This window comes from Stenella coeruleoalba, assembly GCF_951394435.1.
Source record: "Stenella coeruleoalba genome assembly, chromosome: 10".
Classification (NCBI taxonomy): Eukaryota; Metazoa; Chordata; class Mammalia; order Artiodactyla; family Delphinidae; genus Stenella; species Stenella coeruleoalba.
The window spans coordinates 31,643,602-31,666,395 of record NC_137156.1 but is presented as its reverse complement, the minus strand read 5'-3'; the positions used below and the strand labels follow the sequence as shown (position 1 = coordinate 31,666,395).

Here is a 22,794-nt window from a genome sequence, read left to right as displayed (position 1 = left end):
AAAACAAAGCAAAACGAAATGAGCTTTTTAAAGATCTGTCCCAGGAGCAGGCTAAATGAATGCTCTGGCCTGAGATTGCTGAATGTTTTATTGAGTCACTGCTTCACGCCCACCTCTTCCTGTCTTGTAACAGTTTGCAGTTTTGACTATCTGACATGACTAACCGTTGCAAATCTAACTGATTACAACTGTCAGTGAGTCTGGGTAACAGAGTCTGGTATCTTCTTCTGGAGAAAGCAAACATCCAAATCTGCTCCTAAACTCCCCCCCCATCACCCCCCCCCCACCCCGCGCCGTCTTCCCCCCAACCTCTGTTCATCACCTTTAGTTCATTAATTTGAAACATCAGATGTAATATTTCGATGAAGTACACCCTCCTCTAAAAGCAAGTATTCATATTTACATTGGGAGGTGTCATGTATATTCAGCCAAAAATAAGTCACTGTCAGGGAGTCATTTCAAGATTGCTGCTGAGTGAGGATGTATGTTAAGGAAGGGGTGGGCAGGGAGGAAAAAAACTTTGTTCCAGTAATGATGAAATCATCATACCACAGGCACATTAAGGCCAGGACGGGAGACACTGGCTCCTGTTAAAATGATTCCCATAAGAACCTTCCTCTTTCATCTTCTCACTGTAGTGCAGTTAAGCAAATGAAATGCTAAAGCCATGTGAAGTCAATAGCATAATCAACAGTGATTTACTATTGTTCTCTCACGGGGTCATGACCTAATCCTAAATAAAGACTTCTAAAATTTTCTGCTTGGATGTGTTCCTGATGTTGGAGAAAACTGAAGGGAAAGAGAACCCTCTTCAAGAGGTCCAGTTTTTGTTTTCATTACGGCTCTCGCTACTGAACCGCTGTTTGGAATTGGAGCCTCCTCGCACAGGACTGCCGTGAAGATGATGATCTTAGCACTCAGTGAGCCTGGCAACTCCCTGAGGTGGCCATCAGAGGGTTTCTCATTAGAATAAGGAGTCCTGACCCTTGTTGTTTTGTTCCCTCTTCAGCGATGCTTAAATGCAGTTTGGACATCTGTACTGCTATTTTTGTCATCAGTACTGTCTTTTTATATTCACTGTTGATTTTCCCCTTTTCTATCTGCAGGCAAGAGTTTCACCTTGACCATAACTGTCTTCACAAATCCTCCTCAAGTCGCCACCTACCACAGAGCTATTAAAGTTACAGTGGATGGACCCCGGGAACCCAGAAGTAAGTGCTTGCCTTCCTACTGGAAATGGGAATAGAGTTTACAGAGACCCTGTGAGGAATTTATCCCAAATAAGTTAGTGCTACTTTCACATAGTTTCTTTGCCAAGTTTGCTATCTGCATATCTTTTTATGAGGGACAATTAGGAGAACTTCACAGTTAGTAGAAAATCAAATTACACTTTTCACCTTTGCCGCAAAATTGCTAAGCCCTACATAACTGTGACTTTCCGTCGCTGTAATTTTTTACTAAAAATTCTGTTCATCCACTGGGCACAATAGACAAGGCAGAACAGATCCACGAGAGCTGAGGAAGAAAACAATACATTGAAAAATCCTGAGCTTAGTCAAAAAGCATTTGCGTGTGTTTCCCATGGTCTAAGAATGTGTTTTAACTTTTTACACTCAGTTCCCTTTATAAAGAGCACACCGCTTAATTACAAAGAATTTATTTGCAAAGGATAACTTGCTTGATTGTTACAACACTGTTGTTTGGTCTTGTTCTAGTAATTGCCACAGGTAGTTTCTTTAACAGAGTCAGGCCAGGTTTAAATCCACCTTGATTTATTTGTCTCCTGAGACATCTAGAAGGTTGAACCAGCATCATTTTAAGGCAGTGCACACGATCCATTTGGGCTAATATCATTTTCCTCCTGAACCTAAATTAAAACAGGTTTGCCTTCCCTGCCCCGCCCCCATAACTAATTTGAACATACTCACCAGAGCAGTATTTAAATATATTTAAGGATTAAAGACTATTTGATATATACAACATTAAAAATTCTATGCCAGTGGAAACATCATACAGAACTCTGCCTTTGATGAGTGAATTCATTGGAGGCCTAGCCATTGTGTTTGGAGAGTTTAATTTGGTTTGTGGTGGAGGGACAGCTGGCAGAAATATTTGTTATATAACAATACACCTACCTGGGCAGTGAGAGTGGCATAGCTCTTCTTCCCCTAAAACCGAGAGCAAAGGGCTGGTGAAGTTTTGCCTCTACCCCTGGCAGCCTGTCCTTGAGCGGCGGGAACACGTGTTGCCTTCCGCTCCTCTGGCCGCTGTTTCATCTCACGAAGGCTGACTGCTTGCCTGAACTAGGGAGGTTTCCTGCCTCAAAAACCAGTCTTTGAGGTTTTTCTTTTCTCCGCCTTTCATGTGTACGGCGTTCTTCTAGATTTTCCAACGTTGGGAGTGCTGGACCTGTCTGCTCAGTTTGAGAATGTCCCGTTAGGCTGTGGCCACACACACGTCTCTGGTCGCCCCAAGTCTCTGGTTGTCAGGGCTAGTGGTCAATGCAGTGCAGGTGAATCGATCAGCGCAGGGCCGTCTGGCCTGGTTTGGGGTTTTGTCTGACTTTTCTGGACTGCCATCCATCTGGGACGATGCCTTAGGATGGAAGACATCTTCTAGCATTTAATCTAATTAGCCCCTGCGTTCCTGGAAAGGCAGGGACATCCCTCTTAGTAATGCATAAAGCAGGATGGTAGTCTTTTAACATTTAACACGACTAATACTTGTCTTGTAAAGATGTTTCCTGCTGATCTCAGCTGCTTTTCTCAGTTCTTGGAAAAACCATCATCGTGTGTGTGTATATGTTTGTGTGCGTGTGTGTGTCCAGATGTTCACGGGTTGGTGCTCAGAGTTGATGGTTGGGAGAGGAAGCGGGGAAAGGTGGGTGCTGCCTCATTCTGAAAGTGGTGACAAAAGGGAGGAACAATAGCTCTGGGAAAGTCACTTCTCTTTCAAGCGAGGGTAGTATTACCTCATTCCCAAGAGGTTGTTGGAAGAATTAATAGTTGCTAGGTTCACTGCCCTGTGAAGGCAGAGAAGTGCTCTGAAAGCAATGAGGGTCACGGGTGGAGGGGGCGGCTGGTACTTGTGTGACCTGGGTGCTGCTGAGGGTAGGAGGGGGAAGCAGATACAGAGGTCGAGTGGCAGACCACCACCCTAGGTCAGCCTGAGTAACATTGCTCATGATCCAGAAATATCTGTGGAAATGTGATGTCATTTGTCTGACGTCACAAGGTGACTGGTCAAACTCAGTGTCTGGATGTAACGAAGGGTCTGGCATCAGTAACATTTTAATCCTACAACCTGGGTTCTCTGTACTGGATTATTTCCTTCTGCCCTGCTCTTGGCCATCTGGGCACTGAATGTTTGTAAGTATAGCTCTCATCTCAATATTGTTCTTTAATTTTGAGACTCCCAGGTGTGGAAAATGCCCAGGATTTTCAACTTCCTTCAACTGTGAGTATGATAGGATTTTGACTGGTTTTCGTGTATGTGATGGTAAATGGAGAATCCTCTAGAACATGGGTTGGCAAACTTTTTCTGTAAAGTGCCAGATAGTAAATGATTTCAACCCTTTGGGCCATACGATCTCTGTCACAGGTATTCAGCTCTGCCAATGTAACTCAAAAGCAGCCTTCGGGCTTCCCTGGTGGCGCAGTGGTTGAGAGTCCGCCTGCCGATGCAGGGGACACGGGTTCGTGCCCCGGTCCGGGAAGATCCCACATGCCGCGGAGCGGCTGGACCCGTGAGCCATGGCCGCTGAGCCTGTGCATCCGGGGCCTGTGCTCTGCAACGGGAGAGGCCACAACAGTGAAAGGCCCACGTACCGCAGAAAAAAAAAAAAAAAAAGCAGCCTTCACCAATACATAGATGGTTATGGCTGTGTTTCAATAAAACTTTACTTACAAAAACAGGTGGTGGGTGAGATTTGACACACAAGTTGTGGTTTGCCAATCACTGCTCTAGACTTCAAAGTGGCTTATTTTTTCGACCGTTAACAGAGAAGGACTTCAGAAAAAGGCTTTCCTCAGGGGAGAAAAAAAGACAATGAATGCAATTGTTTTAGCATCTTCTCCCACAAAATTTTAATTCTTTAAGTAGTGGTTGTCATCGAAAGAATGTACACCTGTGTATTGCTGCAGTGATTTGAAGGGGTTGAGTGTTTCGTGCTCTTGATTTCTGTTAATGGAATTTCAGTCCTTCTTTGGAAGACCATAGTATATATTGAACAGGCTACTTCTGGTAGATGAGCTGTTTGAACAAGGACAAGTTGTGCGTTAAGTGGTTGGGTCTTTACTCAGCAATAACATAGTGATTAAGGGTGTGGGCTCTTGTGTCAGGCTGTCTGGACTGAAAGCCCAGCTTCGCTGTTTACCAGTTGTGTGGTGGTAGGCAAGTTACCTAAGTTCTCTTTGCTTCAGTTTCCTCTGTTAAAGTGAGAATAATCATAATAGTTAGTGAGAAGAAGAATAATAGTATCTTTCTCGTCAGTTGCTGCAGAGATGTTCAGTGATGTCATGTATGTAAAATGCACAGCCCAGTGACTATCGTGTAGTAAGTGCTAATTAAGCATGAGCTGTTATTACATCAATTTCAGTGTCAGAAGTTTGCTGTAGTTTTGCTTAGCGTACGCTTCCAGGAAATAGATACCATCTAGATTCTGTTCTCTAGGGGAACATTTTTTTTTCTTGCGGATGGCTTTACTAATTTCTGCTCATCAGTAAAGAACACTAATAAGTGCCATAAATTGTGCTTGAGCAGGTATTCGTGCTGCCTGAGGACAGCTGTACAGAACTGATGATAAACAATTTATTTGCAGCGAAGTCCAAGAGAGGATGCTCTGGCACTAGTACCCCTCCTCGGAGGCCCTGCTTATCAGCACATCTGCCAAGACTTGCTTTTCACTCAAAAATCAGAAAGGTTTCATCCTTCTATGTTTTCTGTCTCTGGCAGCTGAACTGGTGCTGTCACATCACAAACAACTCCTTTTCTTAATATACACATCTGGCGTTGGCAGTTGGACTAACTTCATAAGAGCACATGATCATCACTCATTACAAGATTAAAAAGTACCCCATGGCATCATTGATGTTTTTTAACTTTGATCTTTTGCAGTTGTGATTCATCTCAGTTATAAAACTTCCCTTTAAAGGAACATAGCCGATGACTTATTAGAACCTTCATCTTAAGTAGCGTAAACATGAGAAGGTGCACATCTTTACAAAATGCCATTGATTTTCTTTGCCAGCTTATCATTTTAAGACATGACATCATACTTAAGATCCCAAATTTGTAAGTCTTGTGTTTAGGCAAGGCGTTTTGACCTCCTGTTGGCAAGTTAGCTCTGAAGAGGTACTGCCGTATGTTCGCCAGCAGAAGTCAGTGGAGCGCAGCGGCAACAGTAATGCGTTTGGATACCTCGTTTAAGCATCAGTTTCTATTAGGATCCTTTGTTCCTTGTATGCACTTGGTTCCAGCTGCAGTCTGATTGAAAGAATGTCTCCAGGAAGGTGAAGTCTTGCTCAGCAGTGTCATGTTCTATTGCAGTGGTTCTGAGTTAGGGAAGAGGACTGATGGGAAGGGTATTATTGGCTGTGCAGAGGATGGAAAAAGTAAATCACCTTACACCGTCAGAAGCCTTTTCATTCTCTTGCTGCTTTGTCAGTTATCTATTGCTAAATAACAAACCATCCCCAAACATAATGGTTCTTACTTTTTTTTTTTGTCTGCACCGTGCCGCCTGTGGGGTCTTAGTTCCCCGACCAGGGATCGAACCTGGGCCCTCGGCAATGAAAGCACGGAGTCCTAACCATTGGACCGCCAGGGAAGTCCCCATAATGGCTTAAAACAGCAACCAGTTTATTATTTCTCACGACTCTATGGGTTGACTGGGGTTCATCTGGATGGGTTTCCTGTGGTCTTGTTTGGCGTCTTTCTTGTGTCTGCAGTAACATGGTGGCTAGTGCTGGAACGTGCATGATGGCCTCATTGCTATGTCTGGTGCCTTGGTGGGATGGCTGGAAGGTTGGGCCTGGCGGAATAAGGGGACAGCTGGGCCTTTCTCTCTCTCCTGTAGTCCCAGAGCCTCGCCCTCTCCGTGCGGCTTCTCTAGCAGAGTCTGACTTCCTATATGGCAGCTCAGGTCTCCCTCAGGTGCAAAAGTGTGAGCTTTCAGGTCTTTGTAAGGCTTCTTAAGGCTCAGAACTACTATGGAGTTACTTCCTCCACATTCTGTTGGTTAAAGCAACATACAGGTGCAGCCTAGCCTCAAGGTGGGGTGGGTAACCCCACAAGGATATTAATGATGGGGGCAGTGGTTCACTGGACCACCAATATCACCAACTTCCATCAGTGCTTAGATGGGAAATGTCATGGTTGCAACAGGAGAAATAACTTTTTGAGGTACCATCTCCTGAAAAGATCTCTTGACTTTTTGGGGGTTTTTTTTTGTTTGTTTGTTTCTTTTGTCTTTTGTGGCACACGGGCCTCCCACCGCTGTGGCCTCTCCCGCTGCGGAGCACAGGCTCTGGATGCGCAGGCTCAGCGGCCATGGCTCACAGGCCCAGCCGCTGTGCGGCACGTGGGATCCTCCCGGACCAGGGCACGAACCCGTGTCCCCTGCATCGGCAGGCGGACTCTCAACCACTGCGCCATCGGGGAAGCCCGATCTCTTGACTTTTTAATCTGGGAGACATTTAAAGTTCTACAAGGTGACTCCAAGTTTCAGTGATAGTAGCTTCACTCTGAATTGGACCAGTTTGGTAATTACCAGATGAATTAAGGGTGGGTGTTACCTTGTGGTGCTTGGTATTAACAGGTCAGTAGCAAGCCAAGCCAGATCAATACTCTTATTTGAGAAGAACATTAGATCTTTGAACATAAAGAGGTTATTAGCCTTGCTTGGCAACATGGCAAGTCTGTAGCCAGAGTGTCTTATGACTCTTCCAATAAGCAAGCCTGGAGGCTTTGTATTCCACATCACCCAGCACTGAAAAGTCTCACTTGCCAGCACACCTGCAAACCTGATACCTAACACACATGGATGGGTTTCTAATAGCTTTTGTGTGTTGTGCCCCAGGGAAGTAAATCATAGTTAATAGTTTCTCTCAGGGAGAGGCCAGAGCCATCACCTGTGTCCTTACTGCTGGGGCACTCCCGGTCACTGCTGGCCAGCTACCTGTCCTGACCTGGTGGGCGAAGGGGGAAGCCCCACCTTTTCTTGCCCAACATCCGGCTCCCTTCCTGTAGGCTTGGAGCGAATGGCTGCAGCAGTGCTCTGCTTGGCTCCGCTTGTGATTTCAGTAGGGCTGGCGCGTAGGTGAGTGAGAGCTTCTCTGGACGTGCAGGGTATATGTGTGTTTCTAGAGCTGCGTCAGCACCCTGCTTCACCCAGCTTGTCAGGCTTGTGTCCTGCAGCCAAACTGTTTTCTTTTCCCCGCTTGTTCCTTCTCACCTGTGTCCAGTTCATCAGCACATTTTTAATTCTTTAGAGAACATTTTATTTTTCCATCTTCTTGGGCACTTCCAGTTGCAGACATTTTACCTTATAAACTGAAGGTAACAGATGTAATCAAAACAGAGTGGTCTGGGCACAGAATCGTCTCATTTTTCTCCTGTGCTGTTCCACCCAGTTCTGAGACTGGATCACCTCCAGTCCCGTGAAGGGTGGCGAGAATGGCGAGCCTGGCATTTTCTCTGCCTGATTGCAGATGGTGTCAGCGGCAGCCGGCTTTTATCCTCCGCTACTCTTCATCCTAGTTGGGTGAAGGAATAGGCTTTTGATGATGGCTGGCCCATGACCTGTCCTTATTTATCCATGGTGGATGCTGATATAAAGCTTGGTCACCTGTGAAAGAAAATGGGGGGCATGTAAAGTGTGTTGGATGGAGGGACAGCCGAATTGTTTTAAAGCTATTTGATACATCTGGACACAGTTCTTGCGTTCACATCCTTGCTGTCTGTGGAGACAATTTGAGATACCCTTGCTATTGCTAAGCCTCGTAACATATTCCTGAGGCCACAGACCTGAATTTTAGTCTTTGGTGGAAAGTATTAGTAGAAAAGCCTTTAACTCTTTTTTAACGGGGAAACAATTTTTTTTTTTTTTCCGGTACGCGGGCCTCTCCTGTTGCGGAGCACAGGCTCCGGACGCGCAGGCTCAGCGGCCATGGCTCACGGGCCCAGCCGCTCCGCGGCATGTGGGATCCTCCCGGACCGGGGCACGAACCCGTGTCCCCTGCATCGGCAGGCGGACTCTCAACCACTGCGCCACCAGGGAAGCCCCAATTTTTTTTTTAATGAAAGATTCTTTAAATTCTATAGTGCTTTACAGTTTTCAAAAGTTTCACACACATGATTTCATATAATCCCATAATAACCCTTTTCTTTTTCCCCTACCCCTATATTGTCCCTCCCCTCTTCCCTTTTCCCACTGGTAACCATTAGTTTGTCTTGTATATCTGTGAGTCGGCTTCTTTTTTGTTTTATTCACTAGTTTGTTGTATTTTTTAGATTCCACATATAAGTGATATCATACAGTATTTGTCTTTCTCTGTCTGACTTATTTCATTTTGCATAATGCCCTCCAAGTTCATCCATGTTGCTGCAAAAAAGCCCTTCACTTCTTGACTTGCAGACTTCCAGTGGTTCTTCCCTGTCTCTGAAGTGCCCAAGGAATGGACATGATGGGTACATGTCATGTTTGATACTTACAAGTCAGCAAACACAAGCAGCAGTTTCATGGTCATAAATATTCATCCTTTAGTCACTAGTATACAAAACATCGTTGAACATTTTTTTAAAAATAAATTTATTTATTTATTTATTTATTTTTGGCTGTGTTGGATCTTTGTTGCTGCATGCGGGCTTTCTCTGGTTGCATCGAGCCGGGGCCACTCTTCCCTGGGGTGCGTGGGCTTCTCGCTGCAGTGGCTTCTCTTGTTGTGGAGCATGGGCTCTAGGTGCACGGGCTTCAGTAGTTGTGGCATGCGGGTTCAGTAGTTGTGGCTCGTGGGCTCTAGAGCACAGGCTCAGTAGTTGTAGTGCACGGGCTTAGTTGCTCCGCGGCCTGTGGGAATCTTCCTGGACCAGGGCTCGAACCCATGTCCCCTGCATTGGCAGGTGGATTCTTAACCACTGCGCCACCAGGGAAGTCTTGTTGAACATCTTTGACTTAAGAGAATAATCACAGTTTTAAAAAACTGTTCCCTTTCCCCCTTTCCTTAAGGAGGGTGGTGAGGGAGAGTCAGAAGCGCTGGTGGAGGTTAAGTCTGGTGGTTGGCGGAATGTATTCTTGAGAAGAGCCTTTTTAAATCTCTTTCAGTACTATTTTTTTCTGTTGACTGACTGTCAGGGGCTGGGAAGATGGCCAAGAAGGAAATGACACATCGAGAGGCATTTTGGGTTGTGCAACATTCTGTGGAACTGATGCAAGGCTATATGGCCTGTTTACACATTCCTTTGCTCGCAGACGGCATGGCAGTAATTGAATTCAGCAGCACATGGCATGCTGCAGCAAGGAGCCGGGCCTTCACATCCTTTCATGGCAAATTGTCGCAGCCGTTAAAACATGCTCGTGTCCCTCCTTTGCACTCTCCCCTGGCTTCCCAGTTCCAAAAGTGCTTTCTCAGTGTATCGGACGTGTGTTCACAAGGAGTGTGGCTTTCCCAGTAAGAACACCTTGTCCACAGACACAGTTCCAGTTGATATATTTACTTGTAACTAAATATAGCATGGCAGGTTTTCAAGCGATATATGCTCTCAAAACACACACAGACTGGTTCCAAGTGTGTCACCGGTTTATATCTCACTGTAAGTCAGAAATCATTCATTCTTAAAACAGTGTTAGGGACTTGAGAGAGAGGACAAAATTTTTTGGCTTTGTTTATTTTATAAAAGATGAATTTTCCTTCCCAAGAGAGAGAATTCCCAATAGATCACAGAACTACCTTACTTCTATTTTGTTTGTACTCTAGCATTTGCTTCAGGAAGGGATGGACCAGAGGAGAATGGGAAATACTCAAAAATAACAGAGAAAAAAGATATGTTGCTCTTCATATTCATACTTGTCCCTACCTCGCATGTTATAGCCCAACTTTATGGTGTCAGCTAAAGCCTATCTTTGGTCTTCACATAAAATCTCAGCAGTTTTTATTTAGGCAGGCATGGAAAATAATTGCTCACGTTTTTCGAGAAACTCTTGGAAATTAAGGGAGTGCATAAAAAAGCACGTAAATTGAAAATATTAATTCAAGGTCATACGCAGGAGACTGTATTTGGGATGTGGTACTTACGTAGCAAAGGAAGGGCTCCCCGTTCCCCTCCAAATTTCTCTGCTGCTGTGCACTGGCAGTGAGACTCTTTGCTAGCAGACAGAAGGACTTCATTAAAATTCAGGATTACGGCTTATATCCAGACACCTCTGAGAAAGGTAACTCAGACTTAAATTTGTATTAAGATAGAAAACAAGTCATCTTGAATCCTTTATTGGCAGCGGTCTTGGGGAGATAAAGGGAGAGTTATCAGCCAAGTCCTGTGTACTAGAAGTAAACAGAGAGTCAGGTGGGCAGGCAGGGCCTTGGCCAGCCTTGAAGGCAGTCATTGCCAAGTTCAAGTGTTGCAATTTTGCTGCAGGTCAGCTGTTGCAGTGTGGATTCCTGATGCTTTTCAGGTCTGGTGTATTACTAAGAGTGCAGGATTTTATAATTTCAAGCTGTGAGTTTGGGTTTTTATATTTCCATATTTCCCCCTTTTGCAAACATTTCCCTTTAATAAGAGTATTTCTCATCTAGTTTTGTTCTAGATATGTGCCGGCTTTTTTCCTCTCCTGGTTTGCAAATTATCATTCAATTTCTTTCTTTTCTTTTAGTAATTATCATTACTATTCTAAAGTGTATATCTGTCTTAATGAAACTCACCACAATCTCTGTCTACCTCTTGGATAATAGAAGAACCTTAGCATACTTTTAACTGCAGTCACTCTCTCTCTCTCTCTTTTTTTTTTGGAGTCAGAGAGATCTTGTTTTATTTTTCTCCCTTTTTAATTGAAGTATAGTTGATTTACAGTGTTTCTGGTGTACAGCAAAGTGATTCAGTTATGTGTATATATATATTCTTTTTCAGATTCTTTTCCATTACAGGTTACTGCAAGATATTGAGTATAGTTCCCTGTGCTATACAGTGGGTCCTTGTTGTGTAATCTATTTTATATATAGTGGTGTGTATTAGTTAATCCCAAACTCCTAATTTATCCCCCCCTTTCCCCTTTGGTAACTGTAAGTTTGACTCTGTCTCTCCTAATGTCGCTGTCTGATTCTTTTTCCCTGTGGCCACGCGGCGTGGCATGCGGGATCCTAGTTCTCCAACCAAAGATTAAACCTGTGCCCCCTGCAGTGGAAGCGTGGAGTCTTAGCCACTGGACCACCAGGGAAGTCCCTGTCTGATTTTTTTTTTTTTTTTTTTTTTTTGCGGTACGCGGGCCTCTCACTGTTGTGGCGTCTCCCGTTGCGTAGCACAGGCTCCGGACGCGCAGGCTCAGCGGCCATGGCTCACGGGCCCAGCTGCTCCGCGGCATGTGGGATCTTCCCGGACCGGGGCACAAACCCGCGTCCCCTGCATTGGCAGGCAGACTTCCAACCACTGTGCCACCAGGGAAGCCCCCCGTCTGATATTTTTATCTGTTTTATGCTCCCCGAATTAGTCATCATCAGTATTTAAATTGTTTATTTCATATTTACGTGTATGTTTATCGATTTATTCGCTCACCATTCCTTCTTGCACCTCAGTTCTTCCTTCTGGATTCAGTTTTCTTGATGTAGGTCCTTTGGTAGCTCCTTCAGCGAGAACCTGTTTGTCGTAAACTCCGTTTTTTTTTTCCTGAAAACGTTAGCAGTTGTGGCTGCTGGCTGCCAGCGTGACATGGTGTGAGAGGCACCCTACAGGGAGTCTGGGAGCCACACTCCTAGCCATTCTCTGGGCTGAGACTTTCAGGCCATTATGATCAGGTTAGTGGAGTAGTAGTTAAGGGAATGGAATCCAGGACAGGTATACTTTCATGAACGATGGATGAAGGGAAATAGGGGCTCTGAAAAGTCCAGAGCCAGTGGGTGGAGAGGTGGTGGGAGGGAATGTTCCCACAGACAGAGTCAATGGAAGGGACATTTAGGGAGAGGAAATTCAACCCCCAACTTCACTGTTTTGCCTTCGGCAGGGCCCGTGGTGCTCTGGAACTTTCTATCCAAATTTATGGTAAAGAACTCCATCACTGCACTTGACTCTCTGAGGTCATCTGGCTGCTGCTCATTGAACAACCAGAGCGGCACTTCTTAGATGTTGTGTCCGCACGTCTTCTGTCATTTTAGTGAGAGTACAGGACTCAGAGCCAAAAGATGCTTCATTTAGCGAAAGAAGGTCCATGAGTCACTGGATGAAGCAGGGGGAGAAAACAGATGTGTGGACTAGAGGAGCATGGTTCAGGAGAACCAGGGCCATGGTCTTGGGTAGTACTGTCTGTAAGCAAAGTAGATGGGGTGACTCCAGCGTTGGCTCTGTGCACGCCTCCTTGGAGTTATGCAGGAAGTGGCTGGTGGGAAGAGGCCAGCTGACTCTCAAGCAAGCTGGTACTTTCCACCTTTTCATGGCTCCTCGGACTGTATATGCACCCTGTGTGATGTGCATCTTCTCATTCTTTACCTTCTTGACACTAATTTTCACGAGATACAACTTGGGTGAAAATGCCAGTATGTATTTTGCTGGGCAAAACTCAGGGTGATTTAACCTGGGCTCTATGCCTCCTTAGGGTTGGTCCTGGAAATTATTCGTAGAAAAATATGGGCCCTTCAGAGAGATTATGAAGGTGCTGAAACACTATTATACCGGAAGTGAGGAGAAATATAGATGTGTTTAAAAAAAAAGGCTGATTGTGAAGTCTGGGTTACTAATTCTAGAGCTTTGGTTTCTGTTTCACCTCCTTGCCATTCACTCTATTCTACAAAAACAAGTTACAATTTTTTTTGTACCATGAGGGCTATTTTAGAGCAGTTTAACGGGGATTTCATCTGTATTGGTAGTTTGTGTTGAAGATGTGGGTTCAGCTGTGGTTGAGGGTATTGGAGGACCTGGAAAGTCCTCTTCTGAGACCTTAATGCCATCTTAGTGACACTGAGCAAATCGCTACACTTCTCTCCAGTTCAATTTCTTCATCCTTTTAGTGGAAATAGACATGAAGACAACTTCAGAATATCTGGGAGTAACTCCTAAGGAATGATCATAAAGTACTCGGCACACATGAAGGGCAACTTAAGTACCAAATAGTAATTATGTAGCGCCTTCCTGCCAAGGAGTTCCAAAGGCTTAGACTGTTACCTCACTGATTCTCTTTACATCCCTTTGAGGGATGCATTATGCATTTTATGGGTGGGTAAACTGAGGCATGGGCACTTGAAAACTCATTTGCTGCATGTTGGTCTGCAAGTCAGCAGATGATTTATGGAGGTGGGCAAGGAGCCCAGGTCTCTTCCTGTTCAGTTATTCACTGCTCGGACTCCCTGATGCTTCGTCATTAAAGTTGTGGGAGCTCCTGGTATCGTGCCCAGGGTATTCTTGGTTGATGTTATGAAGTAGTATTACCTGAGAGGCAAGCCTGGTGATGTGGTAGCCTTGCTGTATAGGAAACAAGTCCCAAGGTATAAGGCCTCACACACAGAAGACATATATATATATAGGTAAATGTGTGTGTGTGTGTGTGTGTGTGTGTGAATATCTATATGTTTGTTGAATGAGTCTTGAATTCATTAAGATGAAAGTTGAACAGAGCTGAAAACACCGAATTTTGTGTGACGAACACAAGTTTTGTAAGTTAACCCTCAGTAGAATCTCACTTTGAATACCATTGAAATAAAGCTGGTTAACCTTAAAAAAAAATCACTCAAGTAGAAAATGCAGACAAGTACATGGTGGAAAAACTAGAGAATAAAAATTAATCAAAAGAAGAAAATTTTAAAAAGGTCCATAATCGCATCTCCGAAGATTTCCACCGCCAGTGATACATCCTGGATATTAATAAATAATATTCATTACTCATTAAATTATCATAGAAATTAAATGCCGGCTCTTCTGTGAAGGACTCAGCCATGAGGACATAGCATCAGCAAGATGATGGGAATGCTACAAGAGGCGTGACTATGTTGAAGCCGAAAGGAGAGAGAATAACTGGACACGAGATTAATTGTTTTAAGGAGCAGAAGCAAGACGATGGGACCGACCAGTTTCCAGTTAAAGCCTTGGAAGAGGCAGCAGCTGTCTCTGTGATGGGGGGCGGGGTAGGGCAGGGCGTGGCCCTGGCCCTGTCTGAATGATTAAACCAGACGGATCTGGGTGGGATCCCTCCCTCCCTCCCACCACCCTGTCCCACTGCTAAAAATACCACTCCCCCAGGGGCTTCCCTGGTGGCGCAGTGGTTGAGAGTCCGCCTGCCGATGCAGGGGACACGGGTTCGTGCCCCGGTCCGGGAAGATCCCACATGCCGCGGAGTGGCTGGGCTCGTGAGCCATGGCCGCTGAGCCTGCGCGTCCGGAGCCTGCGCGTCCGGAGCCTGTGCTCTGCAGCGGGAGAGGCCACAGCAGTGAGAGGCCTGTCTACCGCAAAAAAAAAAAAAAAAACCACCCGCCAAAATACCAACCCCATTTGTAATAGCTGACAGAGCCCTTTATAAGACAGTTAGAGATGTTTTTTCCCTTCCAGTTTTATTGAGATATCACAGACTCATAGCACTGAATGTGTTTAAGGTGGACAGCGTAATGGTTTGGCTTACCTACATCATGAAATGATCACCGCAGGAAGTTTAGGCAACATCCATCATCTCCTATAGGTACAACATTAAAGTATTTTTTCCTTGTGATGAGAACTCTTAGGATTTACTCTTAACCGCTTTCATATATCATAGACAGCAGTGTTAATTAGATCACTCATGTTGTATATGACATCCCTAGTACTTATTTATCTTATAACCGGAAGTCTCTACCTTTTGATGGCCTTCATCCCATTCCCTCTCCCCCCACCCGCCCCCTAGATATGTTTTAAAATGTAAATATTTCCAGCAGTGGAGACATTTATTCCTTCAAAAATTGAGTGTGTGCTGTGAGCCAGTGCCAGTTATACAAAGCAGAGCAGACATGACCCCGCCTTTGAGGAGCCATTCAGTGGGCAAGACAGTCAAGAAGTGGGCAAACGAACCTTTCTCTATAATTGCATCTAACTGCAAGTTGTGACAAGCGTTGTAAGGGGAACTGATGTAGTAATAAAGAAGGATGGGGCATTGGGGGACAGCTGGGAACCTATTCTAGAGTGTGAAGGGAAGGAGGTTCCATTAGAGCAGAGACCTGAGGGTGAGACAGAGCCAGCTCTAGGAAGAGTGGGGAAGAGGCTTCAAGGAGAAGGGCACGGTCAGTGTCAGAATCTAATATTTCATTCGATAGAAGAGAGGCCATAGGGGATGCCTATATGGTTGGAGAAGGTTGCAGAGAGAGTTGACTAGAATCACACACCCCAAAGCTGCCCACAGTTCTACGCACGGCTGGTGTGGTGCAGTTTGAGCAGCACAGAAGGGGTCTCCACGTCCATCCCGACTGACCCCAACCTCCCTCGTGTGATTCTCACCAGAGAAGGTGCCGGAGATTCTTCTTTGAGTTAAGGCTTTGAGGACAGGACCTTCATAGATGTTATCTGCAAGGCATAGCATATTTTAAGACTTTTTTTGGTTAACAACTTGGTTTAAATAAGTGGATCAGATTAGCTAGATACTCATTGTATAACAGGATCATTTGGGGAACGTGGGTTGAGAAAGGCCGTGAAGAGCTCTGGTGGGCAAGAACGCATAGGAGTGAGAACACTGGTTCCCAAAGAACATGTTTTCCTTAGAGAAGGAGCCGCCGGAGTAGGTTTGTACCAAAAAGAACCCAAACAAAGCAGTAGGTTTCCTATTCGAGTACATTCTGTGGGTTGTGTGTAATGCACTAAAGGCCTGGGTTTTTATAGACAACGAGAAGCAATTCCAAAGGTGAGCTGGGTTTCAAAACATAAGAGCAATGTGGAAAACTTAAGAATGTTTAGCAAAGAGCATTGATGATGATTAAAGGATTGTAAAATTGAACCTATAAGGATAAGTTGAAAGACTTGGGATTATTTAGCCTCAAGAAGAGGAGACTAAGAAATGACTTAATAACAGACTTCAGAATTATGAGGAGTTATTAAGCTGGGTATGGTGACCAGCTGTTTGTTTCTGGCACAGACAGAGTAGGTTTTCACTGAAGCATGATAGATGTAGGTTAGATTTAAAGAAGAACTTCTTGACTCTAAGAATTCTGAAATAGAACGGGTGGCTGAAGGCTGAGGTTTTGACTGGAGGGCTTTTCATTCGAGTCTCTTCCGTCTTCTCGATTCTCTGTGTGTTTATGAAGTGCAACACAGTGCCACCTTTCTGCTTTTAAAATCAAAGGCACGATTTCTGTTTCCCATTATAATTCTGAAGCTCAGAGTCACAGAGGTTTATAGACATAAATGATGAGGGTAATTTGTCTTGCTTCAATGGCCATTAGAATCTTTAATTGAGAAAAAATATGACGAACAAGAGAAACGGATCTGCCACATGGTCCAAAAAAAATTGTTATTGATAATCAGAAGAGATGCATTATTAAGAACGTGGGGTCGAGTGAGGGTGAGACCGTTTTATCCTTAGAAGGACTCAGGTCTATTTGATTTGGGTATGCCCTATTCAAAAGGTAAAGTTTTAGGAAGTCGATTCATTTTTCTCTGTTCCCTCCATACTGGGAGAAATTAAAAACATTTCCAGGTGACACCAAAGTTCATGTAACCTGGAGCTTGAGAGACGCAATCCAAAAATCACCCTCAAGGAATGTATCGGCACGGAGAAGGAAGGAGAGGGGAAATAGGCAGGATTTATTTCTGAAAACAAACCTTCATGCATTTAAAAGCTGGCACAGCAGGGGAGAAGTTGAGCAGAGCGAATCTGAGAAGGGCTGACGTTATCCACTGTTCCTTTCCACCATGGAGCTGGAGCCGCAGGGAAGCAAAGAGCCCAGCTTCCTGGGTTAACCTTTCTCCTGAAGCCAAGTGTCAGAGTTTCTATTTTAAAATTTATGCCTTAATCCACTCGTTCACTGATTAAATACCTGTCTGAGCAACTTGTGTAATCATAAATTAGCATGCCAGCAGATGGTTTGCTTGAAGCACTGCAGAAAACAAAGCACACACATATGTAGTGTTCTCAGATGGGTTCTTTGTTTTGAACTAAGTGGATATAATTTTCTCTAAAGGAAAAGAAATAATGAAAGAGACCAAAGAAACAGACTTTGAAACAGGTGACATGACTGGAAAGGCTAGGTGGGTGTGGTGCTAAGCTAGGGGAAAGGAAAAATACTCAGAAAACATATTTTTCTTTCCTCCCAAAATAACTTGGGCTCCTTGCTTCATTAAGCACATTTAGACCCTTGAGCCACTACACTTGACCTTTCCAAGGCATCGCTGACCATTGGAGAGCCACCCACAGCCCGCGGTTGGGTGAGAAGTCACAACCTGCTTCCTTTTACGGGCCTCCTTTCTTCCTTGACTGTGGTATTTTCTTAATGGCCTTGGCACTCTGGGACTTTATTGAGTTATTTTTGTGATTTCTACATTTGGGTATCCCTCACCCTCAGATAATTTATTTTCAAAACCCCATCCTAAGGATTCTTAAAACCTACAGCTGCCTTTTCCACTGGAAAAGGTGACCTAAAGGGAATCAGTGGCCCTTCTTTTCTGCTCTTGAGGCCAAGAGATTGATAGTGGGAAGGAAAAACAACTGACAAGAGATGTGGTTTACTCCTATTATAGAAAGGAGCCGTCTTCTGAATCCTTCTTTGTGATGGGAAAAGTCTCTTCATTATACATAGGTGGGCAGTGGAAGGGAATTTATTCCTTATTTTCTGTGATACTTTTGAAATACTGTGAACCGAGTCTGGCTATGTTTCCCCGAGGAATGAGCCGTGAAACCGATCATGCATTGGTTTATCTGAAGCAACAGAAAACCCGCTGGTGTGTCCACAAGAAACTGTCCGGTTGTCTGTTCTTCTCTGAGCTCCTTTCTTCCCTGAGGACTTAAGACTCGTGAACCAACCTCCCTTTCCTTTAGGAAAACTGTGATAGAGACAGAGTGAGAGCTTTCAGTGGTCAGGACTTCAAAGAAGGTTGGGCACATGGCCGTGGTAATGTCTAAAGCGTAATCACGAAGGACGAAGGTTTTTATAAAGGTCCAAAGGGAGCAAAGGTGGGTGATTTGCATAGCGTGTTGGTGGAAGGTCCTGTGCTTTGATCACCTCTCAGGGGGTTCCCGCATGGGGTCTCCGTGGGTATTTTTAGACATTGCTGGCACAGATCAGACATAGCGAGGAAATTTGCTGGGGCCAGGGATACAGGAGTTTTTGGAGTCTATAATTAGGAAAACATAGATGGACCAAAATGTAGGATATATACCCATTTTATTATTTACAGAACATATTTTGGCCCCTTTTTAATCTGTTCTATGTTGGTTCTCTATATTGTAAGCTCCGATTCCAGTGTTCCTTGGTAGAGCCAAGTAGCTGGAATAACCCAAGCTGGACACGTGCCTTTTCCCTTTGCTTGCATCCAGGCTGTCTAGGAGTTGTACTGAGGATTCGGTTTGACTGTAGTTTGTCTGTCACATACTGGCCCAGTGGTGGCTTGGGAATTGAAGTTAGTAATAGAACGGGACGAGATACAGCAGTACCGGCCACCTGTTCTTTGCTGCGGGTCCACCTTCCACCATCGCCTCAGGAGAAGCCCTTATGTGGTGTGGAGGCGACCACTTCTGCATTCTCTGTTGTTGGGGGAACTGAAATAAAAGTAAATAAACATTTGCAACTGAATTGGAAGAAATCTGACAGTGAAGGATGAGTTGCAGCTTTTGCAGCGTGAGATTTGTGGCACACACTGACCAGAGGAAGGAAATCTGATGATCTAGATAGATGCCTCTGGTTGTTACCACTTTTGTTGTGTGCCTCTAGGTTGGGCACTCAACAGGATGAGCCAAATTCAGCTGTAAATATAGGCTTTTATGGGGGAATGGGGAGATCCTTGTGTTGGAAGGAGTAGGTGGCATTTCTGGCTCATTTATATATGTCTCCTTTCATTCTTTTCAAAATAGGAATAAATTGCACTAAAAAAAATCTATTGGAAGACAACTGAAAAAAAAACTTTTGCTACTACAAAGAGCTTCTGAAGGCGAAACATAGCTGAGCTCTATTCCTAGTTCTATCCCTGGTACTATTTGGCCAGTTCTGGGAATGGATTTTGATAGTCTTCACCTCAGGAAAATGTAGTCATACTAGTCTCTTCCACATTTAGCCAGACTATTGGATGACTCATGGTTTGTAAATTATTAAAAATAACTGCTTTAAAAAATATTCTTATTTGTACATTAGGATCTGAAATCCCAAGACCTCTGCACACTTACAAAGAACCTGTAGCAATGCAGTGAAATCCCAATGTTGATACTTCGACCCTTCTGTTCATGATGACTTTGGTGGTTAAAATAACCTTAGGAAGAAAAGTCAGCCTGTATCTATATTAATTGGGCAAACATTTCTAGCAAGCCTGCTCTGTGTCACAGCCTCTGAATGCTGGGTGCTGATGGAATAACTGAGAATCTAACTTGAAAGAGCCAAAGGTAGTGCACAGTATTATTTTGAACACATCAGGATGTAAAGCGCTTAATTTGTAGGGAGAACGAGCGGGGTCCCAGCTTTTATTTTAGTAACTTGGAACTTTACGGTTTACTTGTCATACTTTATCGTCAGCTGTCCCCTCTCTGTGGCCACATCCGCATTTCCTTACAGCCTTCAGTGCCCTCATTGAGAACTCAGTCCCACCACCTCCCACTTTATCTCAGCTTATCCTGTCGCTCCATTCTCTTCACTTCTTTGTCCCTCACCAGACCCGCTTCCTTCCCGGCACCTTTGAGCTTCACCACTCCCTTCCACAGGAGCGGGGTTCTGCCTTACAAAACGGCCTTCCAAGGACATTTTGACTCTAAGAAAGGGTTCCAAAGCCGAATGGAGTGTAACAAAATTCATCCAATTTAAAGTGTGTCTGTGCTGGGGGGTGGCTTGGGGAGGACAAAAATTAATGTTCATTAGTTCAGGAGGCTCTGGGCTGGATGCCTTATGTCTATTAACTTCTTTTTTACAAATGAGGAAACAGACCTCATGGGGTTGCATTTCCTAGTCCTTCACACTAGGAAAGTCGACTCTGTTTTCTCACTTCAGGTCCGTACTTTTTCTGCTGCTTTGCTTTTTTTTTTTGGCCAAGCCATGCAGCTTACTGGATCTTAGTTCCCTGACCAGGGACTGAACCCAGGCCCCAGCAGTGAAAGCACCGAGTCCTAACCACTGGATAGCCAGGGAAGTCCCCTTTTCTGCTGTTTGATAACAAAGGCTTTGAATATCTGTGAGTATTTTGAGGGGGAGGCTTTATAGAGATCTCTGTCAGGGGTTAAGACAAAGCTAGCTTAGACTCACATATATTTTTGTAGTCGTTTGATGTGTCCGTTGTTCAGTGTGACCTGTGAAGGACTAGGATGCAAGGTGGGGGACCAGGTAAAGAGTCTCGTGTGACAACCAGTGATACCACTTTGGACTCCTCTGAGCCTTGCTTAACTTTATGTAGCCATCTTTTCTTCTTAGCGAAATTAGAATTGTTATTAGTCACAGGAGACAAATAATCTCACCTACTAAACAGGATTTGTTTTTTCCTGTTAGTCTTTAATGTCATCGTGGATAAATGCTCTGCCATGGTAGAGAAGTAATAATACTTTTATTTTTCGGTAGTTTAGATTATGTGGAAAATACGTTGTTTTGGTGAAAATACAACATTTGTGGGAATAGTAAGAAAAACATACATGATGTTCAGTGCTGCCCACTTGTTTCTTCTTACATTTTAAGTAGAATTTTTTTTTTTTTTTTTTGAGCAGGGCAAGGTTTATTGCAGGGCCAAGCAAGGAGAACAGTTGGCTTGTGCTCAAAAACCCCAGCTCAAATAATGTTTATTTTTAAGGTTTAATTTTTTAGAGCAGTTTTAGGTTCACAACAAAATTGAGAGGAAGATACAGAGATTTCCTGTATACCCCCTGCTCCACACACGCACAGATCCCCCATCATCAATACCCCCCGCCAGAGTGGTACTCGATACAATTGATGATCCTACATTGATTAACACATCGTTATCACCCCAAATCCTTATTTTACATTAGGGATTGCTCTTGGTATTGTTCATTCTGTAGGTTTTCACAAATGTGTAATGACACATGTCCACCATTATAGTATCATACCGAGTAGTTTCACTGCCCTAAAAATCATCTGTGCTCTGCCTATTCACCCCTACCCACCCCACTTCAAACCCTGGAAAATCCCTGATCTTTTCACCGTCTCCATAGTTTTGCCTTTTTCATAATGTCGTATAGTTGGACTCATACAGTATGTAACCTTTTCAGATTGGCTTCTTTCACTTGGTAATATGCATTTAAGATTCCTCCCTGCATTTTCATGGCTTGATAGCTCATTTCTTATAACGCTGAATTCCATTGTCTGGATATACCACAACTTATTCATCCACTCACAGTAACATTTGTTTTAATTTAATTACTACATAAGAAAACACTTGCTGTGAAATTTCAGAAAATGCAGACAATATGAAGAAGAAAGTAAAAGTCACTTGAAATTCAGCACCGAATATAACCCGTTAGTATTTTCATGTATTTACTTTTAATGCTTTTCCTAATGCATATTTGTGGGTATGCATATATGTTCACACATTTTATTTGACAAAATTTTGCTCATATCTTCTAAGCTGATTTTATTTTTTACTTATTGGAAGGAATTGGGCTGCATCCCGATTCTTAATCTCAAAATGGTAAATCTTCTGTTTGGTAAAGATAAACATTGTGAAAATTAGCTTATAAAAATTGGCATCAAATATTTCCTATTTTGGGCTTCCCTGGTGGCGCAGTGGTTGAGAGTCCGCCTGCCGATGCAGGGGACACGGGCTCGTGCCCCGGTCCGGGAGGATCCCGCATGCCGCGGAGCGGCTGGGCCCGTGGGCCATGGCCGCTGAGCCTGTGCGTCTGGAGCCTGTGCTCCGCAACAGGGGAGGCCACGGCAGTGAGAGGCCCGCGTACCACCAAAAAAAAAAAAAAATTTCCTATTTTGGTTCCTTTAAAAATATTATAGCTCCTGGGATTATTTAGTTCCTGCTATAGTTGCCTGTCTCAGAATATAACTTACATTAATTATACTTTCTCCTCCTTGCTTTTCTTGTCTCTTTTTCCTTTCACCTTTATTCTGTTTTATAGGTGCTCACGTGATGTCTGGTATGCTAAATGACCAAGAATATGCTATGCTGGGTGCCATAATCATGCTTTGAGGGTCTCTTCTCAAGCCTCTTACAGGCTCCATCTCCATACGTCCTCTTTCGGAGTGGTTCTGTGTGCCTTCACTTAGGATATCATATGCTATATTTGTGTAGTTTCCAAAGTTTACGTTAACTCTTTTGATTTCTCAATAACCCTGTGAAGCAGGCAGAGAAGATGTCGTTTTGCAGGTGAGGAAGAAGCTTGAGAAGTTAAGGGACTTACCCAGGGTCACACATCTTGATTGAACATGTTTAAAAACAGTTTAGTATGACTCAAAACAAATTCAAGAAAAGTTTCCTGCTGAGAATTTAAAGCAA

General features: G+C 44.0%; 1 protein-coding gene across 4 annotated transcripts in view; it reads left to right on the top strand.

Moving 5' to 3' along the window:
- The window catches only part of RUNX2 (RUNX family transcription factor 2), a gene marked incomplete at its 5' end in the record, with an annotated part of 209,322 nt that overhangs the window by 100,831 nt on the left and 85,697 nt on the right, over window positions 1-22,794 (top strand). For 3 of the 4 annotated variants that reach the window (XM_079933086.1, XM_079933087.1, XM_079933088.1), the window contains one exon: window positions 1,107-1,211. The exons of the other annotated variant lie outside the window; for it this stretch is intronic. In XM_079933086.1, coding sequence (XP_079789212.1) covers window positions 1,107-1,211 — 105 coding nt within the window. The remainder of the gene's footprint in view (window positions 1-1,106; window positions 1,212-22,794) is intronic. 4 annotated transcript variants of the gene reach the window in all.